The sequence below is a fragment of the Arachis stenosperma genome, chromosome 2 (genome assembly GCF_014773155.1).
Source record: "Arachis stenosperma cultivar V10309 chromosome 2, arast.V10309.gnm1.PFL2, whole genome shotgun sequence".
Lineage (NCBI taxonomy): Eukaryota > Viridiplantae > Streptophyta > Magnoliopsida > Fabales > Fabaceae > Arachis > Arachis stenosperma.
In genome coordinates, this window is record NC_080378.1 from 9,441,455 (window position 1) to 9,468,295 (window position 26,841).

Consider the following 26,841-nt stretch of genomic DNA (forward strand, 5'->3'; position numbering starts at 1 on the left):
CTGTACCCTTGTATATGTATTATTCACTAACAAAGGGTCTACAATGTTCCTCCTACCATGTAGGGATAGGCATTGGTTTCTCATGATCGTTGACCTCGACTCGGGAGACCTTATCTACCTGGACTCTGCGAAGGACCCAGATGATCGGGCGCACAGAGTTCAGATGATGACATACGTTGTACGGTGCAAATTTTTATCCCTTATGGACTATTCTATTCTTGGCGTGACGTCCATGTCATGTATTCTCACATTGGGAAGTGGATGCAGGCTTTCTTCTTGGAGACAATGCTGACGGACAAGAGGTTTTATGAAAACCAAGCAAGTATCCCACCGCTGGTGTCGCGGTTCAATCTGAGAGAACCTCTCGTCACACAACAAAAGGACACTCGTAAGTTCTATTTGAAACATAATTTATTTTCATCAACTTCGAAGATACTTCATGGACACAAACTAATTTGTATTTTAAATTACTTTGGTCTTCTTTTAACCAAAATGCAGAAAAGATTGCGGAGTCTTTGTAGCCCAATGGATGCAACTTTCCCATCTGTGGAGCACGTATGATATTCAGGTGAGCACTACACATTCATGGGAGAAAATAGCAACTATGACACCTTTGATAGTCAATTTTCATACTTTGTTGTTTGATATGGTCACCAATGGTTTGCTCACTAATTTAGGGTGTCACTGACCTTACCCGAATGAGTCTAGCACTAGACATTTTCTTCTCAAAAGCCAACAAAAGAGGGACGAAGTGGTGAAACTTGCTATTGATTATTGGGACAAGCATGATCAAAAATCCAGCACCACGAGAACGAAGTCGGCGAAGGAATCTGTCGCCGAAGTTGTTTCACTGGCCACCAGCAGCAGCCAAAGCATCACCATCTAATGTGTAGGGATTGCACGGTCATGTTCCATGCCGAATGATGCTTACGTAGGAGTACTTCTTTTTGGGACAAGTCACATGATGCATTTTGGTTAGATTAGGGGTATATAATCATACTAGAAATTGCTACACTTTGTGTTAGTATATATTACTATTGGAATCCGTCTTGATCAGCACAAGATCATGGATTCTGCTGTGTATCTTTTGGGAATTTGTGCGCTTCTCCTGATCATGGGCGTATGGGTATGAGATTCTTTTGGGTATTTAATTACTGGCTATTTTTGGCACGGAACAACAATGTTTAACCTTGTAACTTTGCTGTTTCAAATTGTTAAGATTTCACAACGTCCTGCGGATTAAGTAACTTCAACGAAGTGATTATGTTATTTGAAAGTAGCATTAGATTTTTAATTTTTAGATATTCAAACTTCACATATAACATGTCCAAAATTAAAAAATCGTTTTTATCATGTTGTTGACAGAACCCAAATATAATGTGTATAACAGTTTTAATATTACTAGCATACCTTTATTGGAATAAGTAACATTATTTGATTCATTAGTTACTATGAATCTTAATTTTAAAAGGAAAAAGATTCTTGCAATGCACATTTAGAGATTTAGAATTATTTGCAGTAGTCATTAGCATGAAAAGGCAAAAAAAATTTTCCACTGATTAATTGAAATTATTGGATTATATTGTAATTCAGAGAACTTAATCCAGTACTGTAAAGACTAAATTGTATTAATAAAGGTTATTTAATTACATTAGTAGTTCTCACTTTTAGGTGTTAACATAACTAAAAGACCTTCATAATCAGTCGGTGGATGTGGGTTTTTGTCTTTGTTATTAAAAATAGCATTAGATCATAACTTGACCTTTGGGGAAAAAAATAAAAAACCAATATCTATCGGCTGGTGAATTAAAGTAAAGGCTATAATGATCTCTGCTTTCAGTAAGCAAAGTTTTGCCATTGAAAGTCTAACGTAATTACAAAAAAGCCAAATAATAAAACTCATGTACTTAGCATATTCAACTGCGCTGCACCTAAACAACATTGTTGCACAGAAAGCTGAAAAGAGTCTTTTAAACACCCACCGACTCCTGAGAAAAACAAACAAAATCACTAACTGAAGCATCACTGGGACTTCTCAATGCCATCTGAGCCTATTGTTGCATTCAGCGATTTCAGGAGATCTAGTACCTGCGAATCCCTTCAACCGATGAATAAATGGAACACGTCCAATCTAATTGATAAATATTATATGCAATCGAGGGGAGTACCTGTTGGTGATAGTCGCAACTGCCTGCATCTGCAACAGATGCTAGAATCTCACTTTGTGCAGTTCCGACGATCCTCTCCTGAGTTCCACGGATTTTAATTCTGCCAAAACATTTTTTCCATCTCGTGAATACACCGATTCTGACCTCAGAGGCAGACTTGTTTCATGTAGCCCCATAAAGTTCTGCAACGTCAACCCAAATGATCATTCACCACGGTTAATTCAGATATGCTGGCTATAAAACAACTTCACACCCCAAAACATTATCTCATAATTTCATTCACTTAGCAGGCAAAAGTAATGCTAATTCTCCCAGCATAAGTAGTTGAGGGAGACATTCCCCACAATCCCATACAAAAAGTATGATATATGTTTCATCCATACATTAAATCAGGTCGCTCGAAGGTTCCTTTAACAAGAAATCAATCAAATGAAATGCTAAGGGTGCACTATTGAGATTCCATATTAATAAATATACCCTAAACCTACAATTTTAAATTAGCATTCATGGGATTATATAGAAAAAATACATGCCAGATTTTATATCAAATTATGTCCACATTCCCCACAACCCCATACAGAAACTGTGAGACATGTTTCATCCAAACATTCAATTATGTCACTAGAAGGCCTAATTAAAAAATTATGCTGCAACAAGGAATTAAGAAAACGAAGGGCCAAGATGCAATATGAAATTCCATATTGAAAAATATATTCAAACCTGCATTTTTTCTAAAATTACATGAAATTCTGCAAAAAAAAAAAAAAAACCAGATTGTACTTAATAAAGCACGAACCTCATTGGCCCCTGGTATTTCGACAGATTCTTCATCCTCTTGCAAACCCCATTTGGATCGGTTTCGTACCCTATCAACACATGTCCGCTTTGTGTGGCCAGTCCTTTTGCAGAACGTACATCTCCTCTTCTTTCCCTTTTTGCCTTTGGACCGTGGAGCACCTTTAGTTCTAACAACAACAGGATCCCGAATGTCCTCGTTCGCATTTGCTTTTCTTCCCTCATTCGGTTGACCAAGAATTGCATGGATGTCAGTACAAATTCTGCGAATTCCCTCCATTGCAGTCTTAAATACAGTTCGATTCTTTGAACCAAGGTATAACATCCACTGTGATGCCGCATGGAGTGCCCCATGCCGCAATAGAAAACTTCTCTCGCTCAACATGTCGTCGGACTTATCGCCATACTCTTCAATTGCCTTGGCGTCCCTCCTCCACCGCTTCAGAATTAAACGATTTGGAATATCCTTTAAATGCTCGTGCTTCATGACAAAGAACATGTGCCTGCATGGAAAGCCCTCCTTCTCCCAGAATCGGCACCGACATTCCATTCTGGTCATGGTCCTATCAAATAAGGTAACAATGTTGTGGCCGGGATGACCATACTCTTCCATTGTGTATACAATTGTTGTGGAGACCCTCCTTTTACTCACAAAATTAACCGCTCCAACACCGTCAATCTCTTTCTTAACTAGTATAAAATAGCTCTCGTGTAAACATCTGCAGCGCACCTCTCAATAGGATCCAGGCACGTTGTTAGAACAGGGGTGCTATATATTGAATTGAATTGCGCAACCAGCTCGTTGTTGCGGTATTCTCGGACTACTAACTCCAAATTTTGCACCAATTCCAAAATACTATGTCTTGAGTTCAAAAATCCCTTTATGTGAGAATTTATTCCCTCACACCTAGATGTTGTGCGATATCCAGCACAAAACTTGCCACGAAGGTACGCATTACACCACATGTGCCTTTTCTCGTACATTTGGTTTGCCCAACATTTTTCGTGTAGACCAAATTCCTCAGAAGCTTCTTCCCATTCAAGCTCGAAGTCATCTACCTCCATGTCAGTATAAAGCCATTTACAGAATATCTCACGAAACATCTGCTCGCCTCCATTCAAGGTTACATTCTTCTGTAAGTGCCATGCACACAACCGATGAGTAGCTTCTGGAAACACTTTTTTGACTGCCGCAATCATCGCATCATCGCCATCAGTTACAACAACAGAAGGCTGCTTATTACACATCACCTCCAACAAATTCTCCAACATCCACGTATAACTTTCTATTGTTTCGTCTAGCACCAATCCAAATCCAAATATCGTGGTTTGCTTATGATTGTTTGACCCAGAGAATATCACTAACGGGCGCTGGTACTTATTCTTCTTGTATGTTGAGTCAAAGGCGACCACATCCCCAAAATACTGATAGTCTACTCTGCAAGGTCCATCAGCCCAGAACATGTTCGCCAACATTCCATCATTTGTAACATTATACCTAGCCATTGACATTGGATCCGCCGCTGCCTTTCCCTCTAGATATACAATAGCGGCATTCGAGTCACCATTAACGACCTTGGCCCGCCTCATGTGATCAATGTAGTTGTATGCATCCTTTTTTGTAAAGCCCAACAAAGAGTACCCTCCGGCAACCCCAGCCATGTAACCCAAAATCTTTGATGTTGAAACACCATACCCACGCATGCCATCTATGTTTGCCTTTGCAGCATCCGATATACGACGGAATTTTGGAATCATGTGCACCATCCCTCGAGGTGTCAGTTCATGATTGTGATCCAAGATTACTTTGCGAACCTTCCATGTTGAGTTTTCCCTATCCAGATAAATCGACAGCTTCGCCAAGCAATTAGTCCTTGTTTCAGGACGGTGTCCCCTTTTTCTATCCAACCTGTTCAAGTGTTTCTCATCTCTCAGTCCGGCCCTATTACAAAAAAACCTTCTCCTTATCAAATTTCCTTCTTCATCCTTTCCATAATCACCCTTGCGCACGCCGAATCCATGACATCTGCCAAATTTACTGTAAAAATTATATGCTCTTTCCTCACTTCGAAAGACCTTTCTCATTATATCATGTTCTGACAACCCGAATACATCAGCATAATCGGATGGATACTCATCCGATACTCCATTCATGTTGTCACCGCCGCATGCATTATCCAATTCCTCATCAGGCCTACACCCCTCATCCCTTTGGCTTCCTTCCATCGTGTCGCAACCCTTATTTCCTTTTGTGAATTCCATCTGATTAAAATCAATTGCAAGAACATAAAAACCAATTGCAAAGTCTTGGGAATCTGCTATACACTCATGCTAAATTATTCTTAAGTGGAAACCACACAAACATGCTACTTCACAAATAGAAAAATTCAACTAACCATGCCACAACATTTATTAGCAAACCACCCATTACTCAACAGAACATTATCCAACCCCTTTAACCACACATCATTTTAATTTAATCATTCATATTTTAAAAGCTCCAGATAAAAAAGAAATCATGTTTTGATAGTCTAATTATTTTGTCTAGATTAAAATATAAATAGTTTAATTATTTAAATATTATATATATGACACAACCAATTATGCAAGATACACATACAAACCTCACATACATTAACAATAAAGGAGTTTCCTAATGAATATTTAATCTAATCATTCATACTTTACACATTCCAAATAAAAAATCAATTAACCTTCCAAAGTCTAATCGTTATGTCCAGGTTAGAAACATAAGTGCTTTAATTATTTAAATATATGACACAACTAAATAATATGTGGATACATTCAAATATATAATGTTATTATGTGTAAATCTTCAGACATGGCAACCCATTATTTTGGAATGTATAAATAAAATAAATTTTGCAATATACACCCACAAATAACACATGCTTTAACACTAGAGAAAGAGGGGAATGACAAACCCTCTCTTTCGTCATTTTCAAAATAAATTAAAAAACAAAGACACAACCCAAATTAATAGTATGCATCCTTTAAGTTAAACCTTTTAACTTTTTCAAAATTTTATAACTTCAAAATATTTCTTCTTCTACCGATACATAATGGAAATCAATGCACACAAAGAATAAATAGAGTTCACAAGAAACACATACCTCCATTCCTTCGCCGCATACGAGATGGACAACAGCTGAAAAAACCGGTCTCCCTCTCCCAACCCTCTGCAATGACAACGCCGAAATCCCCCAATTTCACTCCGATCTGGGCGGATGGTGAAACCACTTGCACCAACATTCAAAACCTGCAACAAAATCCTAAACCAAACCCACATAACATTTTCTTATCCCATAATGTCAAGCTGTTATTTTTTTTAACCAATGTTACCGTGTTTTATTTTTTTTTGGGTTAGGATCCAAGCCAACAAACAAGTTCAGACAACAGAAAACCAAATCCCACTATGGCAAAAAACAATCACACTGACAATTAAAAAGCCCAAACACTCCTAGCCCAATATCTTCTAAATTAATTACTCACGCTAAACTAAACTAATTAACATAATTTAGCATAGGTGATCACGTGCCAGTAGCAGAGAAAATGTTCTTTATGTCAGCTGCTTCTGCAATATTTGTCTTCAACCAACTTTTATTTAGACATTTGTCAAAATCTTAAGGTGACAGCAACAACATACATGTATAGAAAATATTTTCCTTCTACACCCTAGACTTCACCTTATAACATAGACATACAAATAAAATTATTTGAACTTATTGATAAATAAAATTAGAACATAATTCAAAGGAATGTTCATAGATTCATGCTATGTCCATTGCCAAATTGAGATGTAGAAAATATAGTCTAAAACTGACTTTCTCCCATTAAGCAGTAAGAAGCTGAATGCATCATTGTAAATATAAGAGAGCAGAGTCATTGTAATTTATCCTTGAAAATACTTGCTACACTATTAAATTAATTCTTTAATTTTCTCCTCTTTCAAAACATGAGCAGAGAAACAAGAGACACAAGTTCTGATTCGACACATGGTTTTGATTATTAATTAGCCAATATTATTATGTGAGTAATAATATTTTATGGATGTTAACTTTGACAAAAATTAAAATAAATGAATTGAAAGAAATACAATGTAAGCATAGAGTTCTATTAGGCCCCACTACTAGTAGAATCAAACTCAGATGATCCAATAAACCATAGAGTAGCAAATAGATAAAAAAAAAAAAAAGATAAAAGATGATATGATGGACAAGCAACAAACCCACTCACTACTACTCACCATATCTATCTCTTACGTACCACCCACCTTGTTTATACATCCAATATTACACCCCCAAACAATTCTTATTTTTCAGTTAGGGGTCTCTTTTTAAAAATTTATTAAATTTAAAATTCTTTAATTTCCTTTTTTTTATCATTTACACGTACAAGTCGATTGAGAGGAGAAGTAAATAGATAAAAGAATAGTATATAAAAAAATTAGTAGTTTACAAAACGAAATTCAATAACAAATTATTTATTGTTAAAACCATTTTTCATAACTTAAAAGAAAGTTCTTGAAATTTTCAGCAACAGCTCCAAAAAATAAACCTAAAAAATTACTAGATTCACCAATCAGTTGGTCATTCTTATTCCAATGTATAATAATTTTAATCTTACGAGATAGTATCTACACATTTTTTAATCTTAAGTGACCTTTCTTAATCATTTTATTTGTATCTATCAAATTATTCAAATGGTATACCATATATTATTATACTTCTTTCCTTATACATCTATAAATATACAGTGCTATAATTGAATAAAAGTTTATAACGTACCTTCCAATTCAGTTGTTGAGTACTTATTGGACTTTCTTCTTTATAAATCTAATTGAGCATGTGAAACTTCTGAATTAGTAGATAAAATAATTTCAAACTTTATGGATTGAGAGGCTTCATTTTGATGAACGGACAGTGAATCATTAGACTCGTGAGTATATGTATTCTCATTTAAATTCTCTTAGACATGTCTGCAACTTATCAAGAGATATTAAAATTAATATATAAATGAGAGAATAAAAATAAAATAATAGTACTTAATTTAATCAACTATCAGCAAAAGAAACAAGAAACCACTAAATCAAACTATATTAAGTATATGTAATAAAATATAAAATTATGAAAGAAAACAATATATAGCACTCTAATACTTGCAACAAAAGACTTACATTATTCTATAATTTCTCTTGCTAATGGTATATGTGAAAAGTTATCTGAAAAAAATTGTCCCAAATTGTGTGATGGATAATCCACATTGTCATAAATTATCTCTTCATCCTCATTATCCATATCATATAAGTTTTTTGGCTTTACTTAAATAGGTATGCTCGAATCTTTTTTTTTTCTGATCCTCCACATAATAAACTATTTGAGCTTCATAAGCCTTAATATATAGTTCATTATCATCATACTCACCGGTATGTATCAATCTACTAAAATTGATGGAGGTGAAACCTAACTTATCTAATTTCATCGCCCTTGGGTTAGTGGTATTAGCCCATCCACATTTAAACAAGGTTACAAAGAATATACCATCATAATTAAGTTTAATGATGTCCACTAACTTTCCATAATAAGGAACTGCTCCAAACCTTATATAGAGATCACTATTGTGGGAGTAGCTTTTTGTTCTAAATGTGCCAAAAACACCACCTGCTTTGAGTTTTTAAATATTTTTCACGTTCTAAAGTACTAAACTTGTATTCGTTGACATTATATGTAGAAAATCTTCTTACTTGGTCAATCGGCCTTTTGGCAAGATTTAACACCGTTCTCTTAGGTAGCGTTTGTTTTCGAAGACAAGACACAGAGACATGGACAATGAAAGTTTAAAAAGTGTTTATTGGCAGAGATATAGACACTGAACACATTGTCTTCGGGATAATTTTTTATATTTTTGTGTCTACTTTTTTATAAAGAACAATGATGGACACAGAATTTGATAAGGTGGACACGAATTTTTTAATATTTTTTTCTTTTTTTACTCATAGATATTTTTATTATTCCACAATTACCCTTTTTTAAACCTATAAAAAAACCCTAATTTGACATCCTCTCTATAACGCCGATCTCTTTCACGATATTCTCTTCTCCCTATTATCTGTCTCTTATCTTCTTCTTCTTCTTCTTTCTCTAGCAGGTTCTTTCTTCATCTTCCTGTTCTCTGTCTCATCTCTTCTTCTTTTTCTTTCTTTGTTGATTCTCTTTTCGTCTTTCTTTGACAGGTTCTATCTTCTTCCTGCTCTCTATAGTCTGTAGTCTTTGTAGCTGGCTCCAAAGTTTCCTTGTAGCAGCTACAACCACTTCAGTTTGCATTTTCAACTCTCTCTCTCTCTCTCTCTCTCTCTCTCTCTCTCTCTAATTCGTTGTTGTAACTTGTTCAATCAAAGAGACTTGCTATTTAACTGGTTTTTGCACCTACTGAATCTTGAAAACACTCGCTGGATTTCAAGAATTTCAAATGCTTCGGTTGTTTTCATCTGGGTTTTATCTATTTGAGTCATTTTCAAATCCCCCATTTATAAAAATATTGCAAGTTTTTACGCATTCCACCTATTCGACCATTTGTATAGCCCAACATAAAGCTGAAAAAGAGGATCCTACAGAGAAACCAAATAATGTTGAGTAAATTAAAAATCTAAAAATTAAATTGTATTTTGTATGAAAAAATTGGTAATTTTTTCAATTATACTATGAATGAATGAATAGACAAAATTATGTGTGTTTTATTTGAATGTATGTGTAACAAAATTGGTGATTTTTGAATGAATGAACAAAGTTGTATGTATGTTTTTCTTAATGGAAGAATGAATAAAAAAATTATACTGAACTCTTCTTATTTGTTTGAATTCAAAAATAAAATAATTAGTAAGTTATGTTGCTATTATTCTTATTGTTGGTGATTATTTTTAGTATTTGTGTAAATTTTATAATAATTTATTATTTATATTTTTGACCTGTTAATTAAGGAATAATGGAATCGTTGGACCGCTCCGAGCAATTTAGACGATTTCTTATTTTTTATTTTATGATTCAGTCTGAGCTTGAGGCATTTTCGATATTAGTTTTTATGTTTGTATTTTTCTATTTGAGAAACAGGAGAAGTGGACATTTGTTGATTAAGAATAGAGAAATTAATACTAATCCCTTAAGACGAAATGTGTCCGATCGCATAATAGGAGGAGGTGATAGAAATTGTATTTGGGAATTAAGGATGAGTGTAGACAAATTAAGAAGATTATGTGAGTTACTTAAAGTTCAGGGTGGATTAAGCGATGAATGTTGTGTAAGTATACACGAGCAAGTGATTACATTTTTGATAATATTAGCTCATCATAAAAAGAATCACACACTTCAAGTTAGATTTTATAGGTCAGGAGAAACAATAAGTAAGTATTTCAATAAGGTGTTGTACTCGGTTATACGTGTCCAAAGCTTATTGTTAGCAAAAGTTGTTCCTGTTCCAGATGACTGCATAGATCCTCAAGGTAAATCTAGTAAATAACTGCGGTAGTAGTTTTGTCTTATGTATAATTTTATAGAGTTATTCCTGACACTTGGTTTAGGGTTGTCTAGAAACATTAGATGGAACATATATAGAATTGATTGTTTCTGAAGAAGATAAATCAAGATACCGAACAAAAAACGGTAAAAATATCAACCAACGTCCTAGGCGTATGCAATCAAGATATGAATTTTGTGTATGTACTTAGTGGATGGGAAGGATCCGTATCAGATTCAAGAGTCCTTAGAGATGCTATTTCACGTCGTAATAACCTCAAGATACCAATTGGTATGTAATAGTTAATTTTTAGGTAACAAAAACACTTCAAAATGTTAGTTCATACAAATTTTTTAATCCTGATAATGTATCTCTTTAATTTATAGGGAATTATTATTTAGTGGATGCTGGTTATACTAATTGCAAGGAATTTCTAGCGCCATATAGGCAAACTCGATATCATGTACAAGAATGGGCCCATGGAAGAAATGCACCTAGAAACTTTCGAGAATATTTTAACAAAAAGCACTCTTCAACTAGGAACATTATTGAGTGTTGTTTTGGTTTACTTAAGAAGAGATGGGCAATTTTGAGGAGTCTTTGTTTCTACAAAATTAAGACACAAAATAGAAGAATAATTGCTTGTTGTCTACTGCAAAATTTTATTCGGCTTAATATGGACTCCGATCCTGAAGAGGACATCTTACTTAAGGATGACCACGTACTTATTGGAGAAGAGCATGGTGGTAATGAAGATGGCGACGATGAGATGATTGACAGTGTAAAGGGCAGCAACAAATGGACTGCTTGGGGAGACAATTTAGCACTTGAAATGTACACTGAGTGGATGTATAGCCGTATAAATTACTTGGTTTACTTGTTGTGTGTGTGTTTTATTTGAATTATTTTGATAATTTATTGTCTTGGATATTTATTGTAAGACCTAATAGTGAAACTATAATCATTATTGATGTTGTGTTTTGACTACATGTACCACTTGTTTTAAATGTATCATATTCATAAGTTTATTTGTTGTATGTATGTTTTTTTGAATTAGTATGATAATTTGTTTACAATGATGTCATCATGTGTTTAGGATGCTCACTTGAATTTTGATTGAGTTAATCTAGATTGTAGAGACAAATGGATAGACATGTCTGGACTGATGAAGAGTCCAATACATTTGTTAGTTTTATGGAGGAACTTTTGAGAAGCTTGCTACGAAAATGAATGAAAAATTTTCAGGTGGTGGCTTTCAGATAAGTCGTTGCAAGAACAAGGTTAAGAGGCTAAAAGAAAAATATCAATTTGCTGTTGACATGGCAGCCTATAGCGGTTTTGGATGGGATGATGTGAAGCAATGCGTGGTTGTGGATAACAAAGAGATTCTAGCTGCATATATGAAAGTTAGTGTTCATGTTTGATTTGATTCACTTAATTTTATTCTACTTGACAATTAATTCTATCCCTCTTTGATGATCTTTTATTTGTTTTCTAGAAACAAGGAGTAAGATTGTCTACTCCAGGAAAGCATTTTTCTTTTTATCCATGTTTGGAAAAAATATTTTGTAAAGATAGAGCAAACGGAGTTGCTATTGTATGCGGCAATGAAGCTAAAGAAGAAGTGCAGCAAGACAGAGATGAAGAAGTGGATGCAGAAGATATAGATATGTTTAACTCAAACCATGATTTCAGTGAATCTCTACTCCAACAATTGAATTTTGTGGCTTCATCTTCTGAGAAGAAACAAAGAAAAAAGCTATACTCATCTAAAGCGGCAAAAGATACCAAGATGATGAAGGAGTTAACTGACACCCTAAAGTATGTGTTCGATCAACAAGGAAAAAGTTTGGATGCTTTTGCTCAAGTTATGGTAAAGACTCGTGAGGAAAAAAAGGTCGGTGATATGCTTAGCGAGCTTGGATTCACTGATGATGAAATTATTTCTGTTACACTCGAGTTCTCCATAAATCCTCAATTAAAAAAAACCTTTTAGTCACTAGGAGATAGTAAAAAAACTGGATTTGTTAGAGCTATATTACATACTTAGAGTTAATCTCTTTTCAAGAAACAAAGTTGGAAATTGGATTTATAGTACATTTGGTTTTTAAGACTAATCAATTTGGCACATGTTAATATAGAATTAGTAGTGTCAGCAAAATTTTGGTATCTTAGACTTATAACAATTTGGTATTTTGTGCAGAATAATTTTCAATATGTGTAGAATTGTTTCTTTTGTTAATGTTAATGCAGAATTTTAGCTAAAATTAGTGCAAATTTTTGTTTAACATTACTACAAATAAGTTATAATTAGTTTTGGATTTCAATTCAATTGTGAGGAAATTTCTTTTGTATGTTTAAATGCAAAATTTAGTTTGAAAATTAGAATAGAATTAGTTTCAGATTTTTTTTTCAATATGATGAAGTTTTTTTTTGTTAAACTAGTGCAAAGTACCAATAAGACATAGCAAAATATGTATATTTTGGACAAGCCTCACCAAATGATGAACAACTATTTTGTATATTTTACACAACTTTTCAAGATCTAAACTCAATGACATTATATCAACACACAAAAAGTCCTTTGTTTGTTCCACAATAAACAAACATGTAAACTAAATAGAGATCAAACAAAAAGTTAAAACTCTGCTATGTTGTTGAACTAAATTGCACAATGTCACAGTCCAACTCTAACCCTTCCATTTATGATTGAAATTCCATGTAGCCAACAAACGCTAGCAACTCCTTGGCACTTAGAATATAGTTCATTGAACTTCTCTAATATAATCTTTGTATTATCCTCTCTGTTTGGATATAATATCTTAGCAACAACTTCATGGTACTCATGATAATCTTCGGTGGAATGATGATGAGTTGCTACTTGCTAGCCATATGAAGCACCAGGTGGAATCACCTTCTAAGATATAATTATTCAAATATGATGGTTAACGTGTGAGCTCCAGGACATGTGTCTATGTGCATGCATATATGACAATTCATTGTTAGTTAACACTTTAAACACAATAATTAAAAGAAAAGAAAAACAAGAAAGCCATAATGATGAACACAGATATGTTGATCATCTGTAAATATTTGGCTCATACCTTATGAAAACCACACATGAAAAGTAAATATTTCATGATCAATTAAAATAATACTCTAGCTTTAAGAAAATAATATTTGAAGAACAAAACATAAACCCCCCCCCCCCCCCCCCCTTCCCTTTTAATTCATCCTCCTCCTAAGAACATTCAATTAATAATTGATTTTGAATGCTCTGCATTTTGTTTGGTTTCAATTCAAGCCCATATCAGAAATAATTCTAGTCTTTTTTTTTTTACAGATCCACCTCTAGAGAAAAGAAAACTTTTTTCTTTGTATAATATAAATAATGTTACATCAAAATCAATTCTAAACTAAATCAATTTTGCTATAATTGATTCGACCAGCAGATCTCATGCACACTTTAAAAACATTATGATAATACTAATATCTACCATGATTCACTCTATTGCACAAATTTCTTATCAACAAACCTAGGGATATAATGAACTAAAAATAATAAAGGATCCCCACAAATTCCAGTGATAAACAAGTTAACACACACATGCACACAAGTAACCATCATCAGCTCATGCAAACTCTTCATTATAACAAAACAGAACCAAAAAGAAGAATCAAAAACTAAAAAAAAAAAACATGTAACGTTATGCACTTCTTAATTTTAGTTTAGTTTCAACCGGTTTGCCAAATTGAATAACCAAACCGAAGTTCAAAACAAATAAATAAAAAATTTGCACAGGAACACAGCAAAGCCAGAAGCATACCAAATCGAAACAGAAAATGAAAGAGAAATGAAGAAAATTGAAAAGAAAATAGGAGTGTGAGTGAGAAAGGAGTAACAAACCAAAAGCTACAACGAAAAAAATTGAAATTTCAATAGAGATAAAAGAAACGTATTCCCCTAATCCCTTCGCCATTTTTAGAAGAGGAGCTTAACTAGGGATTTTAGATTTTTAGATTTTAGAAATTGATGAAGAAGAGAAACTGAGTTGGTGTTTAGGGAAGGGTTAGGGCAAAGAGTGAGAGATAGGGAGGGAAGAGGGTACGAGAGATATGTCTATTTTAATTATTTTGCATAATATTTTAGTTTTATCTATGTCTATCCAAATATAATATTAGATATTATATTTGTATCTAAATACAATACACAAAAAATAAATTTTAGTGTCTTCGTTCTACTGTATATGTCTCAGTATTATGTTTTGTCCTGTCTACAAAAACAAATGTTATCTTAGATTTTTCAAGTTCATCAAGATCTCAAACAATTTAAAAAATTATGACAAATATTTTATCAAATCCATATACTAGAAAATAGAAAAAATACCTTTAAAGAAAAAGATTTAATTGACGAATAGAGAACCAATTTGCAAACTCTTTATGAACTTTTGAATTATGAATTGTTGTAGAGAATACATAGATTAAAAAGTTGAAAAAATTGAAGAAACTTTTGAATTAAAGAGAAAAATAATATTATTGTGTAATAATGTGAAAATGCAGACAATTATTATGCCTCGTGAGAAATGCACATAAAATTTTTCAAACAATAAACAATATGACGTTTTCTTGATTTTTGTGTGCCAATGCTAAAGAGAAAAAAAATTAATGAGAGATATATAGTTTTTTTTTTTACTTTGAAAGAAATGTGAGTATTGTCTAAAAATGATAACATGTTAATTTATACACTAATAATATCTTTAGGAATAATATTTTTTATTATTTTTTGGTATAAGAAATGAGTATTGTATGTACTTTTATTCTTAGAAATTGAAAAATGATCAAACATAGTTATTTTGAATATAGCTCATCATTTTTATCTTAATTTGATTCTCATATACATAGTACAATACTATTTACTTTTATATATACATATTAGAAGAAAAAATTGTGTAGAAGAAATGAATTTAGAAAAAATGAGAATGAATTACGGAAATTAGATATTTTGATGTCTACATATATATATATATATATATATATATACAAAAATAAAAAGTACTTTAGAGTACATGATAAATACACTATTTATACTTCAGAATACATAATACATATATATAAAGGTGGAGTATATATCAATGGCAATAACTTTATAGGCTACTAAAAACACAAGTGCATATTCGACATAAACCCCTGTCTGAATCTTCTTTCAAATTAACTCAAAATCTAATACAACTGTAAATCGCCTTATTTATTGTTATTTGGACAGTAGCAAGTAGCGCCTGCTACATGCATGAAAATACACTACATTTGTTTTGTATTTGATTTCATCTCATAAGAATTATCAGTATAGAATTTATAATTTGGAATATGAAATAAAATTGAGGCACAAACTGCAACAACAATTAAAAAGAAGTGATTTAAAAAAAGAAGACGACGATGAAGGAGAGAGTAATGTGAAGGCATTGGATTTAGAGAGAATGAGAATGAGTTAACTGGAATTAGAAGTTTTGATTTATATATATATATATATATATATATAAGATTAGAGAGTACCTTGGAGTACATGATAAATATATTATTTATATGCTAATAGACTATTTTATTGTTTTTCAAATAAACATCGTTTAAAAAGATAAAATGACACAAATTACAAAATATTAGATATTTATTTTCAAAAATTTTAAAATTTAGATTTTAATGCAATTTTTTAAAATAAGATCAGAAAAAACTATTTTTCTATTTTTAAATTTTGATCATTTTATATCAAATAATTCTTTTTAAAATTTTTGTTGTGAATGATAAAAAATTTAAAATAAAAGCATCTAAAAATAAAATTTCATTCTAATTTTCACTTATACTTTTTAAATATATTATGTATTATTAATTTTACAATTAAAATATATTACATGTTATTTTTTATTGCAATTAAATCAATTTTTTTTTAAATTAAAGAGTTCTCTTCTTTTTTTTTTCTTTCTCTATCTCTCTCGTTGTTTCATTGACTCTATTTCTCTTGTATATTATTATTAATCACTATTATAAATTTGACAATTAAAATGTGTAATATAATATTTTCTAATGACAATTAAAATTTATTGAGTTGCTCGCTAGAATGATAGATCGAATGGTTAACGAGTCAAGAGCAATGGGTGAGTGAGAGGGAAGCTAGACCTGAGCACGTGCTCCGGAGAAGCAACTTGTCGGTGGATTGGCGGGTGGGACCACTTGCAAGGACACTCCAATATTAAAGTTAGTGTTCGTATGATGAGGCGGCTAATTAGGGTAAGGTAAAGATGACGTACCTCTAGAGAGTGGTAGGTCCCTTCCCATTTATACCTTGTACTTCAGGTGGGCCCGCCTCTCTGAAAGCTTTTGCCAGCTATCCAGGTCCTTATTGAGGGGCAAGGTGGCGCGCGGGTCACCTTTTCATGCATGGGTCATGGACCCGTCAAGTAGGGGTGTTCAAATCTAAACCGATCCAGAATAAACTGCTTATCCAATCCAATTTAAACCAAAAATCGATTAAAATCGTACTAATTCGGATTTGATTGGATTCTATTTTTTGCAAACTGCTGGATCGAATCGGATTTTGAATCTAATTTTCATAACCGATCCAATCTAATCCAAATCGCACAATGTGCTACAATATTATTATTTTATTATTATATTTACAATTATACTTAAACATGTTCAATTTTTTATATATTTTTATATTATTTAATAAATATTTTATGTTCAAAATGTTATTTATTTATTTATTTTAACTAATCTATAATTTTATTTCTATTGTTATGTTATTGTTGGCTTTTTAAGATATTGTTGAGACTTGTTATGTCATTGTTGATTATTTAAAATTTGATGTTGAGACTTGTTATATGTATTTAATTTTTTTAATTTATAAAACCGCAAATCCAATCCAATTCAATCCAAACCGCTTGAAATTGGATCGGATTGGATTGTTTTTTTTTTAAAAGCATCTAATACAAACCGCACCGCAAGTTAAATGAGTGTTCGGATCAGATGAATTTTTTACTCAAAACCGATCCAAACCGCACCACAAACACCCCTACCGTCAGGTTAATAGTCCGTAATATGGACCTCCGACCCTTATTGAGTTGGGCCAGAACAAAATTAAATTAAAGTTGAAATTAAAATATAACTATATTATATTACAAATTTAACAACTAAACTATGTCACTTGACACTAAAATTAAAATGAAATATTTCTCTCCAAAATTAATAAACTCTCTTCCTCCACCATCTTATCTAGTATCTACCTCTCTTCCCTCCTCTATTTTTCTTTATCATTCACGCTCTATATATAACTTATAATTTATATTACTAATTTGACAAATCAAAATGTGTGACGAGATTTTCTTTCATTACAATTAAAATGAAATCTTTTTATCCAAAATTAACAAACTCTCTCTCCTTCTTCTTCGTTGTCTTTTTCTCTCTCTCTCTTCTTTCTCATTCTCTATCTCTATTTACATTTTTTATCTAAAATAAATAAATAAAATTAATAAAATAATATAATTTAAATAAATTCATAAAATTATAAAAAATATTAAATTTATAATTAAAATATTTCGTAATATTATTCACATAAAAAATATATTATTATATGCATATTTTTTTATTTTTTATTTTTATTTAAATTTAAATTTTTACCGCTTATCTTTCTAATATATATTTTCACTTCTCTTCTTTCAAATATTTATTACATATAATTTAGAGAAAATGCTAATGTTATGATTAATAATTAGAACAAAAAAATTGAGTTAATTTTACAACTATCAATATAAATTTTTTTATTACTAATATCTAATTATATTTTATACATATAGAGACAAAAATATTATTTTTAAATATTAAGCATGAAAATTAATTATTTTTATTTGTACAATAAACTTAACACTTAATCAAATATAAAATTATACACATTAAATTATTTTAAATTTTAAATAATAAATATTAAAATTAATTATTAATAAAAAATTAAACTCTTTCACATAAAAATAATAACTAAAAAAATTATTATTTAATTTTTTATCTACAAAAGTTTTTATCTTCTATAATCTTTTTATAAAAATAATTTAATGTTATAAATCATTTTTGTAATAATCTATAATATTAAAACAAAAATAACATAATTCAAAAAATTTATATTCCCATCATTCAATAAAATGGACACAAATACTAGTAATTATGTAAATACTCACACAAATATTTATCAAATAAATTCTTTTACAAGTTAATTTCTTTTATTATATACATTGATTTACTCTAGGTTTTATAAGAGCCAAACATTAGCACATTGGTTTTTTAGCCGGGCTCCTCTTAGGACATACATTCGACATTGCTGGTTGACATTCTTCTCTTCTCTCCAAACTTTACCTTTCTGCTATTGGCTTCACCTTCCTTCCTCAAAATCAAATGCAGGTTCCTTCTCTTTCTCGCCCCAATTTCTACCCCTCTCTCACCTTCAATGATTCACTAACCATCTTACTGCTATTTACCATTTTTATTGTAGTTTTTTCCCCTTCGTCTCATGATTTTTGCGACAAATTAAGGGTTAATTAACTCTGGGAAATTGCATTTGATGAATCCTTTCAAGTACGGTCAAAAGGTGTGCGTTTGTGGGATGGGATTTGGGGCAAAGTTCTGACATAAAATGTTTCTTCTTTTTTGAATGAGTGTTATGCCAATTCAATAGATAATATATGCTGTTGTAGATTCATGCATGTTAGGTCTCTATTGTTCCATATAATATTTCAATCGTGTCTAACAATTTAACAGCTTATGAATGGGTTCTCTATGTTCTTCAATTCCCAAAGAGGATTATTTTGATGCATGTGAAAATAGTACTCTGTGTCATTCACAAATCAAGCTCAATAATAACTATAAGATAGGCACTCGCTATTACAGCTTAAGTCCATTGTTCCTTGATGATAGCTTCAAGTTCCCTATGCTCTACCAGCTAAGGGGCATGCGATGAAATTTTCTTGAATATTGAGATCCTGTTTGTTTAGTTGTTGTGAAATGAAGCAATTTGCCACTTTTCTTTGATTTGTGTTCCTTTTTGCACTTTTCGTTTGTGCAGTTAGTTTTGCTACAATAATCGAAGTCTTGAATTTCAGTGCCTCTGAAAAAGTATTAAACATCATGTGGAGGACAATTCCGACTGCATACAAGCACATTAGTATATATTAGCATAGTGTCTGACTCTATAACACTTTTTAACAAGCACCTTCATAGATAGTCCTATTCTCCTCCATTTGAAACTTTCTAGGTTTCCTGTTTAAGATATTGGAGTTTGATAATACAACTTTGAGTGGTATGTGGCATTTGAAACATTCTTAAACTTTTCTGCTGGGGCTTTTAAACATTGGAAAACTAATGTTCAAGACCAACTGAATTAGGTCAAATGCCACAATATATAGCAGCTTTGCTTGATATTGGCTGATACACTTAGTGCATAACTGGATTAGTGATACCAAATTGTGTACAAAATATGATAGATCTATCTGCACTAGCACATAGTATTCTTTTTTAATTTCAGAAGGTTCTTCCTCACTTTCAACAAATTGAACTTTACAATTATTTTGTTGAAGTAGATATACCAACTTATGGCTTGCTAGCTTGGAAACCTTATCATGATCAGACAAGTGTGAAGCATTGTGGTTGGTTGATCTGAATTCACTTTTGTTGTTTACTGGAAGTTTCCATCTCTGGTTTAAAATTGGATTGGGCTGCCTTGCTTCATTCCCATTTTCCTGCTTCTTTGGTTTTGTTTTGCTGTCTTAGAAGACACAATGACATATCCATTTAGTAGACCCCACCTTGTGGATAAGGACTTTGTTGTTGTTATTGTTCTTCTTCTTCTTATTGAATTACTGTTTTAGTTTCTCAATCCCCAGGATGGGTTTCTCAAAGTACTTGCTACTTCCTTCTCTTTCTATATAGGGGTAAAAATAGAAAAAGAAAAAATAGTAGCCCTGGTAATGTAAGAGTGGTATAAGTGTTCAACATAAATTGGTCAGTGTATAAGAGAAGAGTGGTAGTGCTTTTGTTGGCTTCTTCTCTGGTGTTTGAATTTGCTGGGTAACTTGTTGATATTGTGTTTTACAGCATGCATGGCTTATGCCAATCTGGAAACATAAGTAGTGCAAGTTTTCTTGATGGTTAACTTATAATTATTTCCAAATGCTTTACCTTTGATATGGGAATGAGATATTCTCAATTTTTACAGTGGCTGCTGATTTTGCTAATTGAATACTCAATGCAAATCTAAATAATTTATTTGATTGCTTGATCAATGGTATAAACTATTATTAGTTTAATTTATATTTTTGGCGAAAATGCAGTGATTAAAACACTATAATATGGACAAGCAGAAGGATGTTAATGCGACAGACATCTGCTCCTGTAGTTGCTCTCAATCTCCGATCAAAAGGCAACTGAATGTTGCTAGTACAGTCTGCCTCACTGAAGACATAATCTTTTTTAATATCTTGACTAGGCTTCCTGCTACATTCCTCTTTTCAAGTGCAAGGTTAGTTTGTAAGGCTTGGGCTGCTATAATCTGTAAAACTCAATTTGTTGATGCACACCTTCGTCATGCAAAATCTGGTGTTTTCCTCCAGAGCACAAGACCAACATATGGTGCTCGCTTCCTAGAGTTTAAAGACAATGGAGCGTATCAAGTTACCCGCTTAAGTTCTAAATATCCAGGGCGGATTTTGAATAGTTGTGATGGCTTATCACTATTTTTACAATATTCTACAGGAGCTCTTCATGTTTCGAACCCTGTTACCAATCAGGAGGAAAGAGTTCCGTATCTACTAGGGGGAGATAACCCGATGTACCCTCCATGTGCTATTGCCCGTGTTCCACGTGGAGAGTTCAAGTTGTTTGCAGCTAATGTAGAGAAGCAAGCTGGAGTTTCTGTTTGCCATTGGTACGTTTTAAGACTTGGAATAGATAATTCATGGAGAAAAATTGGTACAGAATCCGGCGACTTTGATTTTAAATGCATTCCAATTTACACCGGAGGTTATGATCTCTACTGGGTAACTGAGCGCAGAGTGATTGTGATGGATGTTGCCAAGGAAACATTTAAGACTTTTCAGCTTCCCCAAGAGCTACAATGGCACCCGCATTACCTAAAGATGGGGGATCATCTCTCTTCCATTATCTTTGTAGAACAAGGATTTCAAGTATACACATTTGAGCCAAAGTCAGGAAAATGGACTTTGTATCATCAGATAGGGCATCTCAATTATCCCAACGGCCATGAAGTTCTGTCTGAGTTCTTCTGTGTTTGGGTAAACCAAGAAGTAATTATTAAATCAACTCTTGCACCTTCTTTGAGGACATTGATTTTTGGTTACAATGTGAAGACAAGAAATCTGAGGATGCTAGATGCCATAGAGGTGGGTGCGTATGACTTGGCGCATCATTCCAATAGTTTGGTTACATGGAAAACTGCTTTGCCATAGCCGAGAGCAGAAATTCTATGTTGTCCCATGATATGTGCTTTCTCTGTTTTGTTTCAATAACATAGTTGTCTGCTATATGGAATGTTATATATGCGACATTAACTGTCTATATAGTTTGGTGTTTTTCTTGTGCATGCTCAAGGGTATTGATATATGCAACTGACATATTATATTAGTTTATCCATTATAATTTTTTTATATATTATAAAATGAAGAGATAGAGGAGGATGTAAATTAATAAATTATAGAATTTGAATGGGTTATTCATATGTAACTAAAAGAGATACCTTCAAAACTTTAAGGTATGTTTTTCTACATTGCCATTATATTACCTGCATAATTTTGAGTTGAATGTATTTGTTGCATAAAAACCTTTTTAAAGTAATAAATTTAAAATCTGAACTGCTATCATTATAATAATGTTGATTACTTGATTTAAAATGATAATCTACTTCCATTACCGTTAACAACATCTCGGTGAAATTAATTCAAACTTTTATTATGCTAGTTAAATTCATCCAAATACTATTAATAGGCTAATAGCTAAGGGTGAAATTTATAGTTGCTTTTTTTTTAATTAAAAATCATAGATAGGTGAATTTAAGAATATTCATAATGAACTCCTGTAGCTAAGGCCACCACCGAGAAAGGGTCGACCTCATTTTGATCAAAGAGGAAGACATTTCTTCTCAACCAAATTCGCCTAAGTAATAAACCTGTAAAGTCCAATCTCTCCTCAGCATAATCTTAGCTTAAAGCATAGAAGTGTCAAACCAGGGGGGAGAATTATCTGTTAAATGTAATCATTTGTAATTGTTATGAGATTCCAATTCCAATGTGGTTTGTGGAACTAAAGAGTGAAACCTCAACCGGCTCTTAACAAATTCACGAAATTTTTTTCTGTCCCTTAACGAAAACATAATTTCATTGCAACCCCCAACAATTAATTTTGTGAGATGTTGTCTACGTGGCCAGTTAAGTCAACAATTTAATGGACAAATTGTCCCTTCTTCTTCTTTTTTTTTCTCCTCTCCTCCTCTATGCAAACCAGAATACCACCATGCCAACTCTCCTCCCTCCTTCTCGTCAACATTATTTTCGACCACTATCGTCACTAATATCCACTACCATTGTCTGTTATCGCTGTACCAATCCACTGTCACTTCCTCCTTCTTCTTCTTTGCACCAACCTATTGCCATCTCCTTTTAATTGAGTAGTTTTATTTTCTTAAATACTTGAATTTGATTTGGGATATAGTCTTACGAGTTGTCCTTTTTTGAATTCTGATGATTGAGTATAGATATTTACTTAAAGTATCGATTTTTATGTGAAAGAGTGATTTGGTGATTATGGGTGCACTCGTATTTTAATTTGTTCAATGTAAGGTTCTCTACTTGGGATGTAGATTTGAAATTTAGTGTGAAGCCAAATAGAGACAGGGGCAAGTTAGTGAGAGAGGGATTGTGAGGATAAGGAGAAGAAAAAAGGAGAGAGGATAGCTGTGACGGCGCGGGATTACCGATGGTGAACAGGGAAGTAGAGGAGAGATAGGACTTCGTGGTTTTGGTTCGGTCAAAAAGAAGAAGAATGATGGCAGTGGTGCAGCGAAAAAAAGAGAATGGTGGTGGATGTTGGTGATCAGTGGCGAAGCTAGACAATTTTTACCAGAGAGCTAATATTTTTTTAATTTTTTATTTTAAGAAAAAAAGTTAAAAATAACTCTATATACAATTTTAATTAAAAATAACAACTAAAACTTAAAATTTACTTTTTATAAGATAACTGAAAATATTGTATATTAAAATAATCAAACACAAATATCTCAAAACTAATTTTAAATATTATAAATATAAGTTGTTACATACTTGTTTTTAGAATCTTCAAATACTATTTAATTTCTTTTTTGGACGTTTCCTGCAAAATTATTTAAAAAATGTATTATGTTTCAACCTTCATGTAAATAATTTAAATCACAACCATAACTTATGCAATAAAAAAATTAGTAACAATATTATTAGAATTGAAATAAATTAAATTTTGCAACTTACATAGATAATTGAGCTCGACGTTTTTTCCTTGATTCAAAGTCATCTATTATTGAATCTGTACTGAAAGTAGCTACAATTTCTTTCTCAATGTAAATGACTAAATTATTTGCAAAAATTCGTCTACCATTTTACTCCGAAGCCTTATTTTAACAATTTTCATTGTCGAGAAAACTCTTTCTGTTGTTGATGTAGATACTGAAAGAGTCAAGACATTGCGAATTAGTCTATCAACTAAATGATAAGTTCTTAATTTTCCTGTTTCTTTCAATCTTTGACATAACTCAAAAAGTGTCCCAACATCTTTTAGATGATTCGGTATATCAAATTCATAATGTTGCAATTGAGCATTCAAAAGAATCCTTTCTTGATCAGAAAAATCTGAAGGATAAAACTTTTAAGTTAACTTGCATATATTCTGAATATTAAACAACTTAAAATTGTCTTTAGGGTCCAAAGTAGTACTTAAAGTCAAAAGCTCCATGATTTTCTCATTGAATCTACTATTTAACTCTTGAATTTGAGAAATCAATTGCCGCAAAAAACACATCTACTCGATAATGATGCTCGATTGTTATATTTGGTTGACGAGATCGACCTCTTCCAACCGTGTATTGTATACTCATATCAGGGATATCAATTTCATGTTTCTCACAAAACTTCTTAACAATCTCAAGTAAATTATCCCTCAATTTTTGAAGAAGTAGTTTTGATGTGAAAACAACATGCATTGCATTTAAAATATCTTAAGATTTTTGTTGTAATGCTTGGCACAAAATATTAGTAATCCCCATAATTTCCTTCATCAAATGCAACGAAAAAATAAATTCAAATGAGGATAGTACTTTGTTGACACTATAAGCCTCACCTCTTTGAGAAAAAGTTGTACCATCGTCAATAATGTTATTAAGAATGGTATGAGTAGCTGCAAACATTCTTATCAAGCTATGATGGTTTCAGTGGCTAAGAGAATGGGGGGTTGAATCTTAGCCCCTTTTTGCTTGCTGATACTTGCTGGACTTAGAGAAGGCTTTTCTGTTTTTAGCTCGTCCCTAGGCACGAGACATTTTCATTTTGTCTCGTCATTTGACACGAGACATTTTTGATTTTTCATCTTGAACAGTAAAAACAGAATTGAAGTAGGAAGAGAGAGAAGATAACACCCAGAAATATCCTGGTTCAGCTACTAAGTGCAGTGCAGCCTACATCCAGTCTCCATCACAACAATGATGGAATTTCACTATAATCATACAGATTACAACTTGTAAAGTGCTAACCCAACTTACAAGGGAAATCATGAAACACAACACAGATGTACAAAGGAACTCTAAGACATCTATGGCTTTTTCTTTTAATTTTGCACTCTCTGCCTTTTTCCGCTCTATGGCTTTTTCTACAAACCTCACTGTTTGCCTTTTTCCATGAGACTCAAGACATGACAAAATTAAACAGAAAAATATTAAACAGAAAACATTGAAGGAGAAGAAGAACTGCTAGCTTAGGTAGCTCTGAGAACTCTGTGCCTTGCACTCTCAAATCTTACTCCTTGAATCAAACCATGACTGTTCACCTCTTTTATAGAGAAGTGAAGCCTTCACAGTTGAAACACAAACCCGAGCTCAGCTTCTTTTCCTTCAACAAAAAAACCGGTTCGGCCATACAGAGAGAAGAGGTAACTCATGCAAAAACCAACATGCAAATACCTCTAGTTCTTCCTTGTTCATCACTCTTCATCAATCCGAGCGCTCCATCCTTGGCTTCCTCTCCAAGATGGATTTCTGGCCCTTGATGCTTCATGATGATGATGACTTCATCTGCTTCAATCTCTGCCTTCAACCATCACTTCGCCACTCTAGCTACTCCCTGTGATGGTTGAGCAGAATCAAAGACAAGCCATGCCTCCAAGGATCTTCCCTACTGGCCGAATCTTCTTCTTTCTTTTTGGGTATGAAGGATCCGAGATTACCTCACCAAATCTAACCATATTTGGTGATTATCTCAGCCACAACATACTTTTGGTTTTCTCTTTCGTGATGCCATCATCACAATGGCCTCTTCTTTGCAACTAGCTTCTCTGTGATTTTTACTGATAGCTTGCTTCATCCCTCCTTTCCTGCTAGACAAGACCGAAAGAGAGAGAGAGAGGAGAGAGAACAGAGAAAAACTTGCAATGTAATTAAAGAAGAAAATGAAAATGAGTTAGGTTTACATTACCCATGCCTAGCCTCTGCTTCCTTCTTCAAATTTCTTGCTTCTACCATCTTCTTCTCTAACAGTGAGGTGACTGAATGCAAAGAGAGAGAAGAGAGAGTAGAAAGAAGAAAAGCAATGGAAGTAATGTGTGATATAAATTATAATCAATTAAAATCAATTAATCCCATTTTCCATGCTTTTGCCTTGTAACGTGCATATCTCAATAAATGCCATCAAATCACTTTGCAATTTCTCTTTCATGTTACCAAGGCAATTAATTCTAATTTGAATTCCATCACCTATAAAGATTGGCATCCGTGGAAGCATGCACCTATAACAAATTGGATTTCACCATGTTAAGAATTTGCTTAACCATTGGGCTCTATTTCCTTTTTAATTTTCGGACCAACCTCCTTATTGGGCTTCAAGTATATTTTCCTGGCCCAATAACCATAACCATAATTCAGCCTCTTAATATAACATTGTTGTACAAGCTGAATGTATTTGTTAGCATAATTGGGCTTTCTAATTTTTCTTTCTTTCGACCCAATAATAAAATCTGCAAGTAACAAAATTATTAATTAACATATGTTTCATGAAAATCAAATTAA

General features: G+C 32.6%; 3 protein-coding genes across 5 annotated transcripts; 1 reads left to right on the plus strand and 2 right to left on the minus strand.

Moving 5' to 3' along the window:
* Positions 1-2,022: 2,022 nt before the first annotated feature.
* On the minus strand, positions 2,023-3,576 carry LOC130962506 (protein FAR-RED ELONGATED HYPOCOTYL 3-like). Its single transcript, XM_057888711.1, has 4 exons — positions 2,965-3,576; positions 2,910-2,917; positions 2,169-2,268; positions 2,023-2,088 (listed from the first exon to the last, which is right to left on the minus strand). Exons 1-4 carry the CDS (start codon positions 3,574-3,576, stop codon positions 2,023-2,025), a joined length of 786 nt encoding a protein of 261 aa, XP_057744694.1.
* Positions 3,577-3,653: 77 nt separating this feature from the next.
* LOC130962507 (protein FAR1-RELATED SEQUENCE 5-like) lies at positions 3,654-5,189 on the minus strand. The gene has a single exon (XM_057888712.1). The coding sequence runs from the start codon at positions 5,187-5,189 to the stop codon at positions 3,654-3,656; it is 1,536 nt and encodes a 511-aa protein (XP_057744695.1).
* A 13,606-nt stretch (positions 5,190-18,795) lies between these two features.
* Positions 18,796-22,226, plus strand: LOC130957443 (uncharacterized). Of its 3 annotated transcripts, XM_057884304.1 has the most exons (3): positions 18,810-18,932; positions 19,024-19,119; positions 20,858-22,226. In XM_057884304.1, exon 3 carries the CDS (start codon positions 20,876-20,878, stop codon positions 21,989-21,991), a length of 1,116 nt encoding a protein of 371 aa, XP_057740287.1. In that variant the 5' UTR covers positions 18,810-18,932; positions 19,024-19,119; positions 20,858-20,875; the 3' UTR covers positions 21,992-22,226. The 3 variants fall into 3 exon arrangements, with proteins under 3 accessions (XP_057740300.1, XP_057740293.1, XP_057740287.1); XM_057884317.1 differs by lacking the exon at positions 19,024-19,119 and having other exon boundaries at positions 18,796-18,928; XM_057884310.1 differs by lacking the exon at positions 19,024-19,119 and having other exon boundaries at positions 18,797-18,932; positions 20,858-22,225.
* Positions 22,227-26,841: the final 4,615 nt, after the last annotated feature.